Here is a 23,525-nt window from a genome sequence, read left to right on the forward strand (position 1 = left end):
TTTGTGTTAAATATTTTTTATGTGGAAAATAAAAAAAGTTATCTACTAACAGAAAATTTTTAAAAATTTGCTGACTTTATATTATTTATTTTTTAAAAATATTTTATTTAAAAAATAAATTTTAATGATTAAAAATATTTTAACAATTAAAAATGTTTCAAAAATTTATTTTTAAAAATCTTAATTTTTTTGTGATAATGAAATTTGTTTTATATTAGATTTATTTATTTTTTTGAGATTTTTTGATGATTATATAATTTTTATGAATTTTTTATTGGAAAATAAAATTTTAAAATTTAAAATTTTTTAGAGATTAATTTTGAAAAACTTGATATTTTAGATGAAGACCGTTATATGTTGAATGCTTAAAAAAATCAGCCAGATTTTTAGAACTCAGAAATGATTTTTAAATATTTAAATTCAAAAATGATGATTTTTGCATAAAAATATTATTTTTTTGAAAATAAAAATTTGTATTTCATGAAATTTTTTATCTTGATTCTATTTTCTATTTTTGATTATAATAAAAATATTTAGGATTTTTTAAAACTTTTAAATAATTTTAAAATCATTTTACCAAAATATTTGAATTAATCTATTAAAAATTATTTATTTGAAAATTAATTTCAGTAAAAAGGTAAATTACTGAAAATTCTGTTTCAATCCTCTAGAAAAATAATCAATATTTTTTTTATGTGATCAAATGGGGAGAAAATAGGGAATAAGTTAAGTGGAGGTATAAAATTTAATATTCTTCTATTAAATTGATTGCAATTTTTTCTTATAATTGAAAATTTATTTAATTAAATTGTTTTATTATTTTGGTTTAACCCTAACTTAACTTGGATTGATGCACATCAAAAAGGGAGAGATTGTAACTATCCTAAGTTGATTTTGATGTGATCAATCAAATTAAGTTAGATCCTACAGTTTTGATACCTTGTGTCTATGTGTGCAGGAACTTAGGAATACAAGAAGTCGAGCGAAAAATACAATGAGCGAAAATGATGACACAGGAAATGAGTTGACGAGTTCGATGCATCCGAGGGACAAGGAGTTATGGAAAAGTACACCGATGGATGAGAAAGACATGCGTGGTGCTTCCGAGGGACGAGAAGCTGGGGAGAAAGGCTGATCGAGGAGAAGGTCGGAGTTCAATTTGAGTGAACTTAACTCTGGATGGCCACAAATATCCCAAGCGACCGGACAAAAGTCAACACTTAATTGACTTTGCTCGGTTGCTCGAACCAAGTCCAAGTGGCCGGAGCAATCTCGGCCAAGTCAGCGAGTTTGAGCCATTGCAGCAAGTATCAGCATTGGAGTCCACGTCAACTGACTCCAGGCATCAGGGAACCAATAAGTTATTGACAAAGAGCCGGTGCGGAGTGGATTGAGGCGACCACGTTCAGGCGCTTGGACCTCCACATCTTCAAAAAAGCTATGTTTCCATAAGCTGAAAAATCATTGATTGTCCACATCAAAATAACCTTCAGATTGAATATTGATTTACTAAATGTATCATACACCTCCACACCTATGTCCCACAACTCCTTCAATTCCTTCACAAGTGGTTCTAAGTATACATATATATCATTTCTTAGTTGTTTTGGGTCTGGAATCAATAATGTCAGCATAAGATTTTCCTTTGTCATACACATCTATAGAGGAAGGTTGTAATTAACCAAAAAAATTGGCCAACAACTATATCTAGAACTAAGGTCACCAAAATGATTGAATCCATCTGTTACAGGACTAAGTCATACGTAGATTTCTAGAATCCGATGCAAAAGCTGACCACTTATGATTTATTGTATCCCAAGCTACTGAATCAACTAGATGACGTAACATATAATCTTGACTTTTGTGGTTGGAGTGGCAAATCAAGTCTTTAGCATTTTCTTCTAACTTAAACATCATTTTCAATCTAGGTACCACAGGAAAATATCATATCACCTTTTTGGGACACCTTATGAACTTTAGTAGTGATTTCGTCTACCTTCCATCTTGAGGAATCACACTTTGGACATGAGTCCAAATCTTTAAGTTCCTTTCTAAATAGATAACAATTGTTCTGGCAAGTATGAATCTTCTCATATTCTAAATCAAATGATTTCAATAGCTTCCTTATTGAGTAAATATTTTCTGGAATTGTGTTTTTTTTTTTGGGAAACATGTCACCTAAGATATTAAGAAACTCATTGAAATTAGTGTTAGTGTGACCATTTGTAGACTTATACTTGTATAATATGACTACTGCTGATAACTTTGTATAAATTGTACAATTAGGGAGGAGAGGTGTTTCTGTATCTACTAATAAATCAACAAATTTATAGTCTCTTATCTCGAACTAACTTCACTTTGAAATTGTGAGGTATAACTTTCACCATAGAAGACCCAAATAGTGTAAGAAGGATCGATCCCCTTTATAATTAAGTGCTCGTACACTTTGTCAAATTTCATATAGTTCTTATTTTGACAATGCTTACAAGGACATAAGATTACTTCACATGTTTTGACCTTAGTTCCTACCTTCTGTAGGAAATTTTTGAACTCATTGTTTATACTCTAGTACAAGCTTTGAAGGCAAACACATCTATTCCTTATCCATTTTGTAAATGACCAAAACCCTAAAATAAAAGTTACAATCCATTGCTAAAATAAATAAGAATCACCCTAATCAGTCCTAGATAGAAAAACAACACATCTACGAAGACAAAAAACCTCAATTACATACATATTTATCAAGTGATGGCTCAACTCTTTCATAGAGAACATTAATTCAAAGTTGTCATGGAGCTTAGTTTGGACTTAGGCTTAACTTTACATATGAAATTTAGTCTCAGTTTGAACATTAAGCATGTAACTTAGTTTGAACATTGAGTATAGTATGAGTTTTGAACTTAAATCCTAACGTGTCTGAAAATGTAACTTAGACTGAACATGTACTAAACTTATGAACATTAACTCGGACTAAACATGTATTGAACATCGAACTTAAATTGAACATTGAAGTCTTCATGTTTAGTGAACATGTAATTTATTTTGAACTTTATATTTGTAATTTATTCTGAACATTGAACATGTAATCTAGATTGAACATGAAGTTTGAACAGGGACAGTATCCTAAACATAAAAGTTATTCTGAACATGAAACTTATTCTAAACTTCAAACACGTAATGTAAAAAGAAGATATTGTAGTTTAGGTAGAACATAAAACTTATTCTGAACTTTGAACATGCAATTTAGATAGAACATGTAATATTAACAGCATATGTAACTTTGACTGAAAACTTGGCACAACATATAAAATGCAACTTGGAACGTGAAACTTAGTATGAACTTAGGAAATGAAACTCAGAACCAAAACTAGAACATGAAACTTGTAACTGGATTTTCAACCCAAACAATAATCTGAATGGGACTTATTAAACAACAATAACAATAGAGGTGAATTGGCCACTGGTCAAAGGAGGCGAAGAGACACGGGAGAGATAAAATGTGTGTGGTCTGATTAAAAAATAGCATTTTAATAGTGCTCTACGGATATGATGTTATATACTATTTGTTAGGGAGCCCAATGTAGGTGAGTGTTAAAACATGTTTCATAAATATACGCAGTGAAAATAAAAATAATAATAAACTACTTTATTACAACGCACACACCACACGAATACAAGGATACATCTATGCACACATGATAATAAAATAATTTACGGAATTAAATTTAACTAGTTATACCTAACGGATAACGTACCGTGGAAAGAGAATCAACCAAGCAATGCTCTAGAGTCTCGCCTCTATCCATATCCACACCGAGAACTCCTCAAGATGACTTGGCTATGTCCGATTTGTGTCTCCGTCTTTGGTACTAGCTGATGATTGAAAACAAAGTGATCCGAGAGAGGGATCAAAGCTCGATTCATGTCCAGCGGCCGAAGCAACGCAAAGACACAAATCAATCAGCAAGTAACTTTCACGAAGTTGTGTTCGGCGGCGACAAGTTCACTATCGGTGGCTATGGTTGACGACCAAAGCCTCCACTAGCCGATGGAAAGATGACGAAGGGAAGCGGATGGCCAGCGGTGCCTAAAGGGCGCCAGTGACAACCAAACAATAGCCGTGTGTTGTTGTTCGGCTCGGGACAACAACTGTTCGATAGGAGCTATTGGTCTAATGTTTCTTGCTGACCGACAGGGACCTACTAGTTAGTTGGAAGAGGCTACTGATGCTGTTGGCAGTGACGAGCGATGGCAAAACAAGGAGCTTCAACTCCTTGTTGGTCGACAACACAAGAGAGGGAGGAGGGTAAAACCTAACAATTAGGTTTTCTCTAAAAATTTTATTCTTCTTTTTTTTCCTCTCCAATCTACATCAATATATAGATCACTTAACAGGTTAGAGATGCATGTCCAAAACTCATTTCCATTAACCTGCAACCTATACTATTTGTCATAAGTTTGGTTCAAGACCGAACCACTTGTTAGTGTGTGCACTTATGTACCAAGACATTCTTATGAATTTATAGATAATTATTTTATAAAGACAAGTATTTATCGTTAATCATTTACTTTTCTATACGTATATGATTAATGATAAAGTTCTACGGATTAATGAGTATATTAATCTAAAAACAGTCCTTGATCGGATAGATATCTAAAGAGGGATATGAATATCTATATCAACGCTAAGTATGACTAGGTCGAGATAGACTGAGGGATGGATATCCAAATTGTACTTGAAGATGCTTTGAGTTTAGAAGTACACTAGACATGACCCACTTAAGAGGAGACCACATATTAAGAATCATGGGTCATTCTTCTTATGAATGAGTGTAACTAATCTTTTGACTTTGAGACTTTCATTTATTCTATGCATGAAGTTATGTACTTTGACACTGTTAAAAGTAGTTTTTAATCAGATTGTGATTAATATAGTAATTGAGTGTATGACAAAGCGTAGAGAGAATAGTATTAAGTCAATAAAAGATTCATCGTTCTCTTAGATTATGAGTTAATATCCTAGTCGCTTGATAGAGATATTAATGACTTAAAATCCATAGTCATACATAATGTACCAAATTAATTGGGATGTAGCTTAGATGAAAAAATTGAATTACATAGTAATCGGTTCATGGTGATTTATAGTTTAAGACCAATATTAATTTTATCACGTTGGGTGACTAAAAATTATTGCTAGACAGTTACCTTAATCTATGTATGGATTTACACTGCCTTCGTGTATAAAACCTAGAGGGTCGTACGCATAGTATGTAGACATGAACATTATCTATAATTGATTATTTTAGTGGATATTAAAATTAATCAATTTATTATTTCAGAATAAAAATTAATTAGATTATTAATTAATTCTGAAATATTAGAAGCTAATACGGGTCAAGATCAAATATGATTTTATTTGATTCAAAGAAGAGGTAGTAGAGAATTTGGATAAACACAATCATGGTGATCCTTGAAAAATTTGAAGAGTCATACCTCTTCATCTTCTTTGAAGAATTAATAGAGGTCATAATTCTACTTAAATGAAGAATTAATAGAGGTCATAAATCTTTATCTTTCTAATTAATGGAGGACATAATTATACTTAAATGAAAAGTTAATGGAGACTTTAACTATTCATCTTCCTTAGAGGCTATAAATAGCCACCCTTGGAAAGGTTGGATGGATGAGCTCTTTTTCACGTCTTTCTTTCTTCCATCAAAAAGGATTGATAGTGCTTCCAAAAGATTTTATCTATCCAAGAAGCACCTAATGGATCGTATCAAGTTCGTGTTCTAGTGCGCATGGATACTACTAGAGAAGTCACACATGGGGCTCTTATTTGTTTGTGATATCATTCACGCCTATTGAGGATTCGAGGTATGTTTTTATGTTAATTATTTTGTTTAAAATTATATGTACCACGAAGATATCCATGATTTAAGAGACAAATTTGATTTTAATATATGTATTCCGCTACGCACCAATTCTAACACCACTTGGTTAAATAACCAAACATCTTTTAATTAAAACTAAACCAATTTGGTTTATAATTAAACCAAAGAGGGTTCAACTTGTCTTCAAAAGACGTGGCACATACGTGCTTCCGTTCTGATAAAATATCTTCTATATTTGCACTTCATCCGATTTAACCAGACTCAATCTCTCTCGATCTTAGAATCAAATTCTCAAACTTGTTTTAAATCATTCGGATAAACTCTTAGTGTGTCTGAGTCAACATATTCCCAGTTATGTTGGTTATCCATAATTAACAATTAATTATGAATCGATCATGAATGATACCTAATAGTACATCATAATCCCCAATTGACTAAAAAATTAACCATTGATTCTAGAACCACTTCTAAATCTTTCAACAACTACAGTGAGGCATGCCTCATTCTTTTCACTTGTCTTATATCCACTTGATTTAAGATATGGTCTATGTGTCAATCGCCACTAGACTACATCACACCTAGCACAAGTAATACTTGTTGGTTGCTACTCGGAAAGCCTATAGGTTCCACTGTACAAAAATTTTGTACAAAGGTCTGAACCTTTTCCTAGCTACCATGTGTTCTTTTAAATTAAATTTTGGATCTCCTGCGGAACTTAACACGTTTGATCCAAAACTTAATCTATTTATTCTTTTAGGTTTTGACTTGGATCTCCTGCGGAACTTAACACGTTCGACCCAAGTCTCCTTAAGTTATTAATTCCATTAAATATCAATTTCCATAAAAGGTTCCCAGTACTGACGTGGCGAGGCACATGGCCTTCTTGGATATGGGAGCAACCACCACCGACTAGACAAAACCTTTAATAGAAAGCTAATATTTAATTTCCTAAAATAACTTTAGGTTAACCAAAGAGAATAATCAAATCACAAGGAAAAGAAAGAAACAAAAGAACACAACTTCGAAAAAACATATTCGAAATACTAGAACGTAAGCCTCTTGTATTTGGTATTATTTCCATAAATAACTAGCATGATGCGGAAATAGAAATTACTAGTTATACCTTGTAGAAAAACCTCTTGATCTTCTACCGTATTCCTCTTCTAACCTCGGACGTTGTGTGGGCAACGATCTTCCAAGATGAGAAACCACCAACCACCTTCTTCTCCTCCAAGCAAGGTTCGGCCACAAAGGAAAACTTCACCAAGGAGAAAAAACCAAAATACTAACCAAGCTCCAAGAGATGCTAGCTTTCTCTCCTTCTTCTTCTTCTTCTCCGAGTAGTATCCGACCACCACAAGAACTCCAAGGGAGAGGGAGAGGTTCGGCCACCACAAGAGGAAGAGAAGGAGATGATGGCCGGCCACACCAAGGAGCAAAAGAGGGAGAGGAATAATAGATCTTGTGTCTTGTGAAGGCACCCTCACCCCTTCTTTTATATTCCTTGGCCTAGGTAAATTAGGAAATTTAATTACAACAAATCTTCCTTAATTTCCTTGACATGATTTAATTGAGAAAAATAAAATAATATTTCCCAATTAAACAATGATGGCCGGCCACATCAAGAGGAAACAAATTGGACAAGTTTTAATCAACAATTAAAACTTTCCTTATTTGTTTCAGAAATTTTAAAAATAAAATTTCTCTTTAAACATCTCTTCCTGGTTAATAACAGGAAATATCTATAATTTTAATTTTCTTAACATGTGAATAATTTTAAAGAGAAAATAAAAACTCTCCAATCTACAAATAAGGAAAGAGATCTAATCTCTTTCTTTAATCTTTTGTAAAACTTTTACAAGAGAGATATTTTAATTTTAATTCTCTTTAAAATATATCTTCCACATAATAATAAAATCTAAAATTAAATTTCTTTTTAATTTAATTATGGCCGGCCCTACTAGCTTGGGTTCAAGCTACCTTAAACCCAAGCTTAGGCCGGCCCTAGCTTGGTTCCCAAGCTAGCTTGGCCGGCCCCCTTTAGGTGGGTATAGAAGGTGGGTATATGTGGGTATAGTACTCTATAAATAAGAGGCTACGATAGGGACCGAGAGGAGGAATTGGTTTTGGTCTCTCGATAAAATTAAGCATCCCATGTTCGCCCCGAACACACAACTTAATTTTATCAATGATAATTCATTCCACTAGAGAACTATCATTGAACTACCGCACCAATCCCAAATTACATTTTTGGGCTCCTTCTTATTATGAGTGTGTTAGTCTCCCTGTGTTTAAGATATCGAATGTCCACTAATTAAGTGAGTTACTGACAACTCATTTAATTAATATCTAAGTCCAAGAGTAGTACCACTCAACCTTATCATCATGTCGGACTAAGTCCACCTGCAGGGTTTAACATGACAATCTTTATGAGCTCCTCTTGAGGACATTATCAACCTAGCATCACTAGGACACAGTTTCCTTCTATAATCAACAACACACACTATGAGTGATACCATTTCCCAACTTATCGGGTTTATTGATTCATCGAACTAAATCTCACCCATTGATAAATTAAAGAAATAAATATCAAACATATGTGCTTGTTATTATATTAGGATTAAGAGCACACACTTCCATAACAACTGAGGTCTTTGTTCCTTTACAAAGTCAATATAAAAGAAACGACCTCAAATGGTCCTACTCAATACACTCTAAGTGTACTAGTGTAATTATATAGTCAAGATAAACTAATACCTAATTACACTACTACCTTCTAATGGTTTGTTCCTTTCCATTTCGGTCGTTAGCTACTGTTTATAATTTATAAGGTACTGATAACATCATCTTCTGTATGTGACACCACATACTATGTTATCTACAATATAAATTAAATGAACAACTACAAACAAATGTAGACAATTTGACCAAATGTGATTCTTTATTCATAATGAATGTTGACAAAGCTTAGGCTTTTAGTATACACTCCAACAATCTCCCACTTATACTAATGACTAAGCTGCCATATCTTCTACCATACATCTGATTCCCATTCCCTCCACATGCCGATCGAAAGCTTTCGCCGGAAGGGCCTTAGTGAAAGGATCTGCCAGGTTATCTGCTGATGCAATCTTGGCGATGACAACTTCTCCTCGCTTCACGATATCTCTTATCAAGTGGTACTTGCGCTCTATATGTTTACTTGCCTTATGGGCTCGTGGTTCCTTCGAGTTTGCAACTGCACCGCTGTTATCACAATAAATTGTGATGATTTTGGGCAAACCAGGAATCACATCTAAGTCCATTAGAAAGTTCCTGAGCCATACTGCTTCTTTAGCTGCCTCAGAGGCTGCTACATACTCAGCTTCCATGGTTGAGTCCGAAACGCATTTCTGCTTAACACTCCTCCATGAAATGGCTCCACCTCCTAAAGTAAACACATAGCCTGATGTAGACTTACTATTGTCCCTATCTGATTGAAAATCTGAATCCGTGTAACCCACAGGGAGCAAATCATCTGCTTGGTAAACTAGCATATAATCCCTAGTCCTTCTCGGTACTTTAATATATGCTTTATGGCAATCCAATGTCCTTGTCCGAGTTACTCGATATTTGCTGACCATGCCTACGGCAAAACAGATATCGGTCTCGTACATAGCATTGCATACATTAGGCTTCCTACAGCCGAAGCATAAGGAACTGCTTTCATGTCCTCTATCTCTTTTGATGTCTTTGGAGACATCTCTTTAGATAGAGCTACTCCATGTCTAAAAGGTAAGAAACCTTTCTTGGAGTCTTGCATGCTAAAACGAGCAAGGATTGTATCTATATATGAAGCTTGGGATAGACACAACATTCTTTTCTTGCGATCCCTTATAACTTTGATCCCAAGAATGTGTGCACATTCTCCTAAGTCCTTCATATCAAATTGTTTGGACAACCATACCCTTACGTCGATAATACCTTGACATTGTTGCCAATTAACAAAATATCATCTACGTATAGTACAAGAAATACCACCACGTTTCGTTACACTTCTTATATACACAAGACTCATCCGGACTTTGAATAAATCCATATGATGGATTACTTCATTAAACCGGATGTTCCAAGACCTTGAAGCTTGCTTCATCCATAAATGGACCGATTGAGCTTGCATACTAGATGCTCTTTGCCTTTTTCAATAAATCCTACGGTTGCTTCATATGGATGTTCTCTTCAAGACTTCCATTAAGGAAAGTTGTCTTGACATCCATTTGCCAAATCTCATAATCCATATGAGCAGAATGGATAAGAGTATCCGGATAGACTTAAGCATGGCTACGGTGAAAAGGTTTCCTCATAATCGATTCCCTCTTTCGAGTGTACCCTTTCGCAACAAGCCTAGCTTTGAAGGTTTCTACCTTCCCCTCTTTTCCTTTTGTAAATCCACTTGCATCCAACGGCTTTTACACCATCAGTGGTTCTACAAGCTCCCGGACCTTATTAGAGTACATGGACTCTATTTCGAATTCATTGCCTTTGCCAAGATGCTGCATCTATATCTTGGAGTGCTTCGTCATATAACCGGGGATCGGGTTCATGTTTACCGGGATCAAGTCGAAGACTCTCCCAAAACATGAATCTTTCAGTTGCTTACAACCCTCCCACTACGACGAGGCACTGTCTGTGGTTGTGTATCATGTGTGACACGTGTTGCAGTCTCTTGTGGTACTTCATCTTGTACTGTTGGTGCTAAGTAGACATGTCCTCTCTAAGTTCTTCTAAAACAACTTTACTCATGGGCTTGTGATCCATTATATAGTCTTCTTCTAAAACCGGGCATTGGTGCTAACAATGACCTTCTGGTCTTTAGGACTATAAAATAAACCACCTTTCGTTCCTTTGGGATATCCTACAAACACGCGAACTTCGTACGAGATTCTAACTTATCAGCATCTGGTTTCAGCACATATCCTGAATATGTCTTAGACGGGTTTTCGCCCATTCCACAATTCTATGGGAGTAGAAGAAACCGATTTAGAAGGTACTAAGTTCAGAACATATCTGCTGTTTCCAGAGCATATCCCCAAAACGAATTTGGTAATTCTGAATAACTCATCATTGATCTAACCATCTCCATAAGAGTCCTATTCCTTCGCTACACCATTCTGTTGGGGTGTTCCATGTGCAGACAATTGGGATTGAATCCACCTCGATAAATAATTCCTAAACTCTCCTAAGAGGTATTCGCCACCACGATCGTAGTAGTGTCTTGATACTTTTACCTTGTCGTTTCTCCACATCAGCCTTGTATTCTTTGAACTTATCAAAGCACTCGGACTTGCAGCGCATTAGGTAAATGTATCCATATCTTGAATAATCGTCTATGAAAGAGACAAAATATTCAAAACCTCCTCTTGCCTGGACGGACATAGGACCACACAAATCGAGTGAACCAACTCTAACACTTCTTTGGCTCTATACCCCTTGGCCTTGAGCGGCCTCTTGGTCATTTACCTTCTAAGCAAGATTCACAAGTTGGAAAATTTTCCAACTCTAATGAACTTAAAGTCCATCGGCTATAAGTCTTCGAATCCTACTTAAGTTAATATGACCAAGCCTTAGATGCCAAAGATATGCTTGGTTCATTTCGAAGGTTCTTTTCTCTTATTAGAATTAGAAGATGAATTATAAATTTCCATGTTTTGCTTTGTGGAAGAATTTGGATTTAAAATATACAAATTGCCAACTAATGCACGAGCAGATAATCACTTTATTTCTTTTAATAACTACATCGTTCTTGAAAACTGAATATCCATCTAAAAGCAGTTTAGAAACCGAAATTAAATTCTTTCTAAAGCGGGTACATAAAGACAATTTCTTAAAACCAAATTTCTATTTCTACTAAAAGATAAGTAGACGTCTCCCACTGCAACAGCTGCCACCTTAGTAGCATTGCCCATGTAGACGGTAATCTCCCTTCAGATAGTCGTCGGTTTCCTGGAACCCCTGCAAGGAATTGCAGACATGATCATGGCTCCGTATCTACACACCAGGTGCTGGTAGATAACACCGCTAAACATGTTTCAACAACTAGAGTATGAGATATACCTTTGCTTTGGTTCTTACGAGGACAGTCCGCCTTCCAATGTCCTGCCTGCTTGCAGATGAAGCACTTGCCCTTCGGCTTCTTCATTCCAGCTTTAAATCCCGTACTCTGAGATTTATTCACTTTCTTTGCTGAACCATTTTGTTTCTTCTTCTTCTTACCTTTCGGTTTAGAAGTAGAACCATTTTCAACATAGTGAATTTGAGCATTGTGACGAAATAACCCTTCTGCTGTCAGTAGTTCCCCTAATGAATAAATCCTTTTATTCATATTATAGTTCAGGCGGAACTGCTCAAAACTTCTAGGTAGGGTTTGGAGGATCATATCGATCTGGGTTTCCCCATCAATTTCTCCTCCAAGGATCTGTATTTCGTTCAGATAAGCCATCATGTTTAGGATATGATCCCTTACAGGAGTACCCTCTTGCATGGTGGCTGTCATTATCTTTCTCATAGCTTCTTGTCTAGAAGCCCTATCCTGATGACCAAAGAGTTCCTTGAGATTGTTCATAATATCATGTTGGTAAATCTTTATGTTGATGTTGCAATACATTTGACATTGAAGCCAAAATGTAACACCGCGCCATCTCATCTGCTTTTACCCATTTCTATGATATTCAATCTCCTCTTGGGTAGATTCACCAAGGTGCATCAGGGCATAGCTCGACAATACATATTTATAGCTTTCGTAGATAAGAACAATATCCGTGTTTCTTTTCCAATCTATGTAATTTGGTCCAATAAGTCTATTTTGTTGAAGTATGATGGACAGTGGGTTGAAAGTCATCCTAAGAATCACAAATAACTTTTGGTGAACTCTAAATTTAGAATAATATTGATTCCTCAAACAATACTATTTTAAATTAACCAACACCTTAAACCACCGTGAATTTTGTATGCCACGTTAGTGTGGACGTATACAAATTCAACATTTGTAAAAGGAGGGTTTTAACCCATTAATTTTATTATCTTGTCAACCTAACTTTTTGACAAATAAAATTAATAGCTGGTATTATTTGGTCACACAAATAATAGCAGTGACTCCGTTGGGGAGGATACTATTGGATGTGTCTAAGTGTACACCATTACTTGACACTAAGTCCATTAATAAGATTATGCCCCTTCCGTTGGGGAAGATCACACGCTCTTAATTAACTTCCTATAGTCATCCATAAATGGAAGTCTGTTCTAGTGGTCCGCAAACAAGCTCATCCGTTATGGAGGAAGGCACTCAGAGCCAACGCGCAAGCTTGTTTGCATCACTTACAAACCAGTAATGGAGACCATGGGATGTACTTAAAATTCCCTCTCCCACTTAGTTATTTATAAATGAGGAATTTTAACTATGCTAGCCTACTAAACTTGTAAACTAACATGCACACACAGCACAATATAAAAGCAATAAATGGAAAATCTAATTTTCAACTATTATGGCTTTTATCTTTAATTGTCCTCCGTGTGTTGTCATCCGAAGCTGCTGCCATATTTGGCCACCGCCACCGGGTCTAACTGTCGCATCCATCTTGCTCCGAGTTCCGCTGCGCCTCTGGTCCTTAGAAGGTTCCACGCTTTGCAAGATTCGATCCGCGACATAAATAGAATTTTACATTTTGATCCTATATTCCATAAAAGGAATGTACATGTATCTAGATCAAAAATAAAATCCTAATAAAACTAAATACAGCTCCTGCTGTATTTTAATACAATCATGCACACACATATAAATTGCCCTTGACATGTCCAAGGGTCCAATCACACACATAATTAACTAAAAGCCATAATAGTTGGATCCTGCATCCACAAAGTTAGCACATCCTACTATTATCCTGCCTAAATTATGTATGACATGTGCATAATTAAACTAAATACCAAATACACAGAGGCAAAACCCTAGCTCTGATACCAATTGTTGGTTGCTACTCGGAAAGCCTAGAGGTTCCACTGTACAAAAATTTTGTACAAAGGTCTGAACCTTTTCCTAGCTACCATGTGTTCTTTTAAATTAAATTTTGGATCGTCTGCGGAACTTAACACGTTTGATCCAAAACTTAATCTATTTATTCTTTTAGGTTTTGACTTGGATCTCCTGCGGAACTTAACACGTTCGACCCAAGTCTCCTTAAGTTATTAATTCCATTAAATATCAATTTCCATAAAAGGTTCCCAGTACTGATGTGGCGAGGCACATGGCCTTCTTGGATATGGGAGCAACCACCACCGACTAGACAAAACCTTTAATAGAAAGCTAATATTTAATTTCCTAAAATAACTTTAGGTTAACCAAAGAGAATAATCAAATCACAAGGAAAAGAAAGAAACAAAAGAACACAACTTCGAAAAACCATATTCGAAATACTAGAACGTAAGCCTCTTGTATTTGGTATTATTTCCATAAATAACTAGCATGATGCGGAAATAGAAATTACTAGTTATACCTTGTAGAAAAACCTCTTGATCTTCTACCGTATTCCTCTTCTAACCTCGGACGTTGTGTGGGCAACGATCTTCCAAGATGAGAAACCACCAACCACCTTCTTCTCCTCCAAGCAAGGTTCGGCCACAAAGGGAAACTTCACCAAGGAGGAAAAACAAAATACTAACCAAGCTCCAAGAGATGCTAGCTTTCTCTCCTTCTTCTTCTTCTTCTCCGAGTAGTATCCGACCACCACAAGAACTCCAAGGGAGAGGGAGAGGTTCGGCCACCACAAGAGGAAGAGAAGGAGATGATGGCCGGCCACACCAAGGAGCAAAAGAGGGAGAGGAATAATAGATCTTGTGTCTTGTGAAGGCACCCTCACCCCTTCTTTTATATTCCTTGGCCTAGGTAAATTAGGAAATTTAATTACAACAAATCTTCCTTAATTTCCTTGACATGATTTAATTGAGAAAAATAAAATAATATTTCCCAATTAAACAATGATGGCCGGCCACATCAAGAGGAAACAAATTGGACAAGTTTTAATCAACAATTAAAACTTTCCTTATTTGTTTCCAGAAATTTTAAAAATAAAATTTCTCTTTAAAATCTCTTCATGGTTAATAAAAGGAAATATCTATAATTTTAATTTTATTAACATGTGAATAATTTTAAAGAAAATAAAAAACTCTCCAATCTACAAATAAGGAAAGAGATCTAATCTCTTTCTTTAATCTTTTGTAAAACTTTTACAAGAGAGATATTTTAATTTTAATTCTCTTTAAAATATATCTTCCACATAATAATAAAATCTAAAATTAAATTTCTTTTTTATTTAATTATGGCCGGCCCTACTAGCTTGGGTTCAAGCTAGGGCCACCAAACCCAAGCTTAGGCCGGCCCTAGCTTGGTTCCCAAGCTAGCTTGGCCGGCCCCCTTTAGGTGGGTATAGAAGGTGGGTATATGTGGGTATAGTACTCTATAAATAAGAGGCTACGATAGGGACCGAGAGGAGGAATTGGTTTTGGTCTCCCGATAAAATTAAGCATCCCATGTTCGCCCCGAACACACAACTTAATTTTATCAATGATAATTCATTCCACTAGAGAACTATCATTGAACTACGCACCAATCCCAAATTACATTTTTGGGCTCCTTCTTATTATGAGTGTGTTAGTCTCCCTGTGTTTAAGATATCGAATGTCCACTAATTAAGTGAGTTACTGACAACTCATTTAATTAATATCTAAGTCCAAGAGTAGTACCACTCAACCTTATTATCATGTCGGACTAAGTCCACCTGCAGGGTTTAACATGACAATCTTTATGAGCTCCTCTTGAGGACATTATCAACCTAGCATCACTAGGACACAGTTTCCTTCTATAATCAACAACACACACTATGAGTGATACCATTTCCCAACTTATCGGGTTTATTGATTCATCGAACTAAATCTCACCCATTGATAAATTAAAGAAATAAATATCAAACATATGTGCTTGTTATTATATTAGGATTAAGAGCACACACTTCCATAACAACTGAGGTCTTTGTTCCTTTATAAAGTCAGTATAAAAGGAACGACCTCAAATGGTCCTACTCAATACACTCTGAGTGTACTAGTGTAATTATATAGTCAAGATAAACTAATACCTAATTACACTACGACTTTCTAATGGTTTGTTCCTTTCCATTCTGGTCGTGAGCTACTGTTTATAATTTATAAGGTACTGATAACATCATCTTCTGTATGTGACACCACATACTATGTTATCTACAATATAAATTAAATGAACAACTACAAACAAATGTAGATAATTAGACCAAATGTGATTCTTTATTCATAATGAATGTTTACAAAGCTTAGGCTCTCAGTATACACTCCAACAATCTCCCACTTAAAAGCTGCCATATCTTCTACCATACATCTGATTCCCATTCCCTCCACATGCCGATCGAAAGCTTTCGCCGGAAGGGCCTTAGTGAAAGGATCTGCCAGGTTATCCGCTGATGCAATCTTGGCGATGACAACTTCTCCTCGCTTCACGATATCTCTTATCAAGTGGTACTTGCGCTCTATATGTTTACTTGCCTTATGGGCTCGTGGTTCCTTCGAGTTTGCAACTGCACCACTGTTATCACAATAAATTGTGATGATTTTGGGCAAACCAGGAATCACATCTAAGTCCATTAGAAAGTTCCTGAGCCATACTGCTTCTTTAGCTGCCTCAGAGGCTGCTACATACTCAGCTTCCATGGTTGAGTCCGAAACGCATTTCTGCTTAACACTCCTCCATGAAATGGCTCCACCTCCTAAAGTAAACACATAGCCTGATGTAGACTTACTGTTATCCCTATCTGATTGGAAATCTGAATCCGTGTAACCCACAGGGAGCAGATCGTCTGCTTGGTAAACTAGCATATAATCTCTAGTCCTTCTCAGATACTTTAATATATGCTTTACCGCAGTCCAATGTCCTTGTCCAGGTTACTCGATATCTGCGACCATGCCTACGGCAAAATGGATATCGTGTCTCGTACATAGCATTGCATACATTAGGCTTCCTACAGCATAAGGAACTGCTTTCATGTCCTCTATCTCTTTTGATGTCTTTGGAGACATCTCTTTAGATAGAGCTACTCCATGTCTAAAGGTAAGAAACCTTTCTTGGAGTCTTGCATGCTAAAACGAGCAAGGATTGTATCTATATATGAAGCTTGGGATAGACACAACATTCTTTTCTTGCGATCCCTTATAACTTTGATCCCAAGAATGTGTGCACATTCTCCTAAGTCCTTCATATCAAATTGTTTGGACAACCATACCCTTACGTCTGATAATACCTTGACATTGTTGCCAATTAACAAAATATCATCTACGTATAGTATAAGAAATACCACCACGTTTCCGTTACACTTCTTATATACACAAGACTCATCCGGACTTTGAATAAATCCATATGACTGGATTACTTCATTAAACCGGATGTTCCAAGATCTTGAAGCTTGCTTCAGTCCATAAATGGACCGATTGAGCTTGCATACTAGATGCTCTTTGCCGTTTTCAATAAATCCTTCTGGTTGCTTCATATGGATGTTCTCTTCAAGACTTCCATTAAGGAAAGCTGTCTTGACATCCATTTGCCAAATCTCATAATCCATATGAGCAGCAATGGATAAGAGTATCCGGATAGACTTAAGCATGGCTACCGGTGAAAAGGTTTCCTCATAATCGATTCCCTCTTTCTGAGTGTACCCTTTCGCAACAAGCCTAGCTTTGAAGGTTTCTACCTTCCCGTCTGTCCCTCTTTTCCTTTTGTAAATCCACTTGCATCCAACGGCTTTTACACCATCAGGTGGTTCTACAAGCTCCCAGACCTTATTAGAGTACATGGACTCTATTTCAGAATTCATTGCCTTTTGCCAAGATGCTGCATCTATATCTTGGAGTGCTTCGTCATATGACCGGGGATCAGGTTCATGTTTACCCGGGATCAAGTCCGAAGACTCTCCCAAAAACATGAATCTTTCAGGCTGCATTACAACCCTCCCACTACGACGAGGCACTGTCTGTGGTTGTGTATCATGTGTGACACGTGTTGCAGTCTCTTGTGGTACTTCATCTTGTACTGTTGGTACTGAAGTAGACATGTCCTCTCTAAGTTCTTCTAAAACAACTTTACTACTGGGCTTGTGATCCATTATATAGTCTTCTTCTAAAAACTGGGCATTGGTGCTAACAATGACCTTCTGGTCTTTAGGACTATAAAATAAACCACCTTTCGTTCCTTTGGGATATCCTACAAACACGCGAACTTCTGTACGAGATTCTAACTTATCAGCATCTGGTTTCAGCACATGTGCTGGACTACCCCATATCCGAATATGTCTTAGACCGGGTTTTCGCCCATTCCACAATTCTATGGGAGTAGAAGAAACTGATTTAGAAGGTACTAAGTTCAGAACGTATACTGCTGTTTCCAGAGCATATCCCCAAAACGAATTTGGTAATTCTGAATAACTCATCATTGATCTAATCATCTCCATAAGAGTCTTATTCCTTCGTTCTGCTACACCATTCTGTTGGGGTGTTCCAGGTGCAGACAATTGGGATTGAATCCCGGCCTCTGATAAATAATTCCTAAACTCTCCTAAGAGGTATTCGCCACCACGATCTGACCGTAGTGTCTTGATACTTTTACCTAGTCGTTTCTCCACATCAGCCTTGTATTCTTTGAACTTATCAAAGCACTCGGACTTGCGGCGCATTAGGTAAATGTATCCATATCTTGAATAATCGTCTATGAAAGAGACAAAATATTCAAAACCTCCTCTTGCCTGGACAGACATAGGACCACACAAATCAGAGTGAACCAACTCTAACACTTCTTTGGCTCTATACCCCTTGGCCTTGAACGGCCTCTTGGTCATTTTACCTTCTAAGCAAGATTCACAAGTTGGAAAATTTTCCAACTCTAATGAACTTAAAAGTCCATCGGCTATAAGTCTCTGAATCCTACTTAAGTTAATATGACCAAGCCTTAGATGCCAAAGATATGCTTGGTTCATTCTGAAGGTTCTTTTCTCTTATTAGAATTAGAAGATGAATTATAAATTTCCATGTTTTGCTTTGTGGAAGAATTTGGATTTAAAATATACAAATTGCCAACTAATGCAGCAGAAGATAATCACTTTATTTCTTTTAATAACTACATCGTTCTTGAAAGAAACCGAATATCCATCTAAAAGCAGTTTAGAAACTGAAATTAAATTCTTTCTAAAAGCTGGGTACATAAAGACAATTTCTTAAAACCAAATTTCTATTTCTACTAAAAGATAAGTAGACGTCTCGCAACAGATGCCACCTTAGTAGCATTGCCCATGTAGATAACTTCCCTTCAGATAGTCGTCGGGTTTCTGGAACCCTGCAAGGAATTGCACATGATCAGTGGCTCCGTATCTACACACCAGGTTGTTGGTAGATAACACCGCTAAACATGTTTCAACAACTAGAGTATGAGATATACCTTTGCTTTGGTTCTTACGAGGACAATCCGCCTTCCAATCCTGCTTGCGGATGAAGCACTTGCCCTTGGCTTCTTCATTCCAACTTTAAATCCGTACTCTGAGATTTATTCACTTTCTTTGTTGAACCATTTTGTTTCTTCTTCTTCTTACCTTTCGTTAGAAGTAGAACCATTTTCAACATAGTGAATTTGAGCATTGTGACGATTGAAGTTCTGTCAGTAGTTTCCCTAATGAATAAATCCTTTTATTCATATTATAGTTCAAGTGAACTGCTCAAAACTTCTAGGTAGGGTTTGGAGGATCATATCGATCTGGGTTTCCCATCAATTTCTCCTCCAAGGATCAGTATTTCGTTCGGATAAGCCATCATGTTTAGGATATGATCCTTACGGAGTACCCTCTTGCATGGTGGCTGTCATTATCTTTCTCATAGCTTCTTGTCTAGAAGCCCTATCCTGATGACCAAAGAGTTCCTTGAGATTGTTCATAATATCATAAGCTGTTGGTAAATCTTTATGTTGATGTTGCAATACATTTGACATTGAAGCCAAAATGTAACACCGCGCCATCTCATCTGCTTTTACCCATTTCCTATGATATTCAATCTCCTCTTGGGTAGATTCACCAGTGGGTGCATCAGGGCAATGCTCAGTCAGTACATATTTATAGCTTTCAGCAGTAAGAACAATATCCAGGTTTCTTTTCCAATCTATGTAATTTGGTCCAGTAAGTCTATTTTGTTGAAGTATGATGGACAGTGGGTTGAAAGTCATCCTAAGAATCACAAATAACTTTTGGTCAGAACTCTAAATTTAGAATAATATTGATTCCTCAAACAATACTATTTTAAATTAACCAACACCTTAAACCACCGTGAATTTTGGTTATCCATAATTAACAATTAATTATGAATCGATCATGAATGATACCTAATAGTACATCATAATCCCCAATTGACTAAAAAATTAACCATTGATTCTAGAACCACTTCTAAATCTTTCAACAACTACAGTGAGGCATGCCTCATTCTTTTCACTTGTCTTATATCCACTTGATTTAAGATATGGTCTATGTGTCAATCGCCACTAGACTACATCACACCTAGCACAAGTAATACTTCCTTGTCATGTAGATTCAAATTACTCAGATATGTGCCCAACAATATCATACTCTTAACATGCGTTGTTTTGGCTAAAGACTTTGAGTAACAATCCTGCCAAATGACCATAGGGTATAGATTTCCTTGTAAGGAGTGATGAATCCTTTGTTGGCTATTCAAATACTTTCGAATACTTCGACTTATACCTAATCATCCCAGGTCCATACCTCCATGGAAATGCTTGTTTAAGATGTCAAAGTATAAGTCTTCATGACCAAGATGATTTGAATATCTTAAGTCGAAGGAAACTTGTACTCAAACTGTCATACGAGCTTTATTGGCATATCTATATATGTAGAGAATCATATGAAGTCTTACAGCAGGTCACTTTAATGAACTAGTTACTATAACTAGCATTCACATTTAACTCTCGGCATCCTAATGTCTCTAGCTAGTGAGGAACAACTGCTTGGTTAGACTAAGGAGTATAATTCATGTTAGTCTCGTAGAATTAATAATATTCGAACACATCAATTTGTTGACTAGGGAATATTTTAATACTTTCATAATTGCATATATAGAGATGCTCATTAGTCGTGATCCAATCACAAGTTCTTTCATGTTATGAATCGTATTGCGGACATTCAATAAGTGAGTTTAAGATCTAAGTAAACACATATAGAATGTGTACTCAAATATTAAATATTTATTTATCCAATAAATAGTACATATCATAAGATGATTGCCTTATAACACCTCTTAAATATAACACTATTAACAACGCGCAGCAGACGCTACAGATGCATTGTTATTATCTAATATTATAGTGTGTGTTGATAAAATTATATTAACAATGTATTATTTTTACACACTGTTCAAATCTAATAATATCCATAGCATAATTTATTAGGTGCACTGTAAATGCTATTATTAACAATGTGTTATAATCGTGTGTTGTTGATAATACGCTGCGATAAACCAAATTTGTTGTAGTGGATGGATGCGTCCACGTTTTCTGGGATAAACGGCTACGTTACCCACGTCTCCTAGGATAAACGTCTACGTTGTCTATGTCCTTTGGGAGGTAACAACTACGTTATCTATGTCTGTCGAAGATAGTGACGCAATAAGCCATGTAGAATGCAAATCTAGCCTAGGAGAATCGGGATATTGAGCTGAGGGGGAGTCGGAGATTGAGCTGTTGGAGATGGGAGATTAAGATGTTGGAGTTAGGAGATTGAGCTATTAGAGTCCGAGGTTGAGGGAGCTAAAGGAGTTGAATATGTTGCCTTGACACTTTCTACTCCCCTTAACGTACAGCTCTGCTTGACCTTTAACGTATAGCTCTACTTGACTTTTGACCAAGGACTCGACTTCTGCCTTGACCCTGCCATGTGGGGACTATTGGTCACATCATGGTGAAACCCCTATTATGATACTTTCACAATTCTCTTAATTTCATCTCACTCACAACTTATTGAGTGGTGATTGGCTCGGTCCCAAGGAAATGTTCATCGACCACTAAGTTAAGTCGGAAAGTCTTTACAGAGACCCACTCAAATGACCAACATTCTTATGTTTATCGTCCTACTAAAGAGATGTTTACGTATTCGCTCGTTTACGTATTCGCTCATTATCATCACCTTCATCTTCAGAAATTAGCCATAACCTACACAAGAGAGCCTCACCTAAGTACTACAAAGATTAATTTCCGTTTCAGTTCTTTAATTCGTTTTCTTTCAGTTTGGTATTCAAGTTTCATATATGGAATTATCAGTTTTATCCCCGAACCTGATGCAGAGGCATCCCCTGCTTGTTAAGCAGTTATCGCCGACCTGCGGAATCCTCTCGCCACATGCAATAGTCCTAATGCCCTCACAAAACGCCATTAGAACATTCAAACCACCCTGCCACAGCCAAATAAATAACATTGTTTAGTAAAACTAAGGGTATGATTCACCCGTGAACCCTCTGTTACAGCCGACCTTCACTCACGAGACTCCACCTCCCGTTGGATTAATTAAATACTACCTATACTTCTATTTAAGCACCCACAATCATTTCACCGCAGTGCGCCACCAAATTACACTATGGAGAAGGCTGTGGCTCTTTTCTTCGTTCTCTCAGTCCTTCTCTCCTCCGGCGAACTCGCGGCGGCAGAGAGCAGCTGCAAGATGACCGAGCAAGGCATGATAGCGTGTCTGCCGTCGATGGCCGACGGAAAATCGCCGGCGGCGCCGTCGCCCAAGTGCTGCGCCGCCCTGGCCAAGGCGGACCTGCCGTGTCTGTGCAAGTACAAGGACAGCCCGGCGCTGAGGCAACTGGGGATCAACCCTAAGCTCGCCGTGCAGCTCCCGGTCAAGTGCAAGCTTAGCTCGCACCCCGCGTGTTAATTAAGTTCCATCACCGCTGCTGCTTTCTGTTGAGAACTTGGGATGGACACTTGATGGACCTCTGTTCAGCACTGTCCTTGCTGTAGTTGTCTTCCAGTTTTAGTAACTTATTTTTCTCGTGCGCTGGCGTGCTTTCCGAATATCGCCTCTATTGTAGTTCTATTTTGTTTTCAATTCCTTGCAGTAATTTGCTTATAAAGATCGAATACGTTCGTTCCTAGTGTCTCCGTCAATTTATCTCAATATCAACATAGAAAACATGGAAAAGATAAATAATAGACGACTATTAATTTTAAAATAATGACTAATACATAAAAGAAATATTTTGTTTTCAATTCAAGCACCTTTAATTGCCATAACCAAAACATATTAAAACTCAATAGGTAGAATCTGACCGCTGGAAAATTAATCTTGGTGTTTAATTAATATATTTAATTTTTAAATATAAGTAATCATTAATATTAATATGGAGAAATATAATTTTTAAAAATTAAATATAAAAATAAATAGAAAAGGATATAATTAATTTATAAAATATGATATTATTTAGATACTCTTAATAATAACTCTAAAATTTAAGAAATAGTCCATTAGTCATATTCTA

At 36.5% G+C, this 23,525-nt stretch overlaps 1 protein-coding gene across 1 annotated transcript; it reads left to right on the forward strand.

Annotated features, from left to right (window-relative positions):
• Window positions 1-22,583: 22,583 nt before the first annotated feature.
• On the forward strand, window positions 22,584-23,141 carry LOC122027787 (putative lipid-transfer protein DIR1). The gene has a single exon (XM_042586795.1). It carries the CDS (start codon window positions 22,619-22,621, stop codon window positions 22,919-22,921), a length of 303 nt encoding a protein of 100 aa, XP_042442729.1. The 5' UTR covers window positions 22,584-22,618; the 3' UTR covers window positions 22,922-23,141.
• The last annotated feature ends 384 nt before the right edge of the window (window positions 23,142-23,525 follow it).

The sequence above is a fragment of the Zingiber officinale genome, chromosome 10A (assembly GCF_018446385.1).
Source record: "Zingiber officinale cultivar Zhangliang chromosome 10A, Zo_v1.1, whole genome shotgun sequence".
NCBI lineage: Eukaryota > Viridiplantae > Streptophyta > Magnoliopsida > Zingiberales > Zingiberaceae > Zingiber > Zingiber officinale.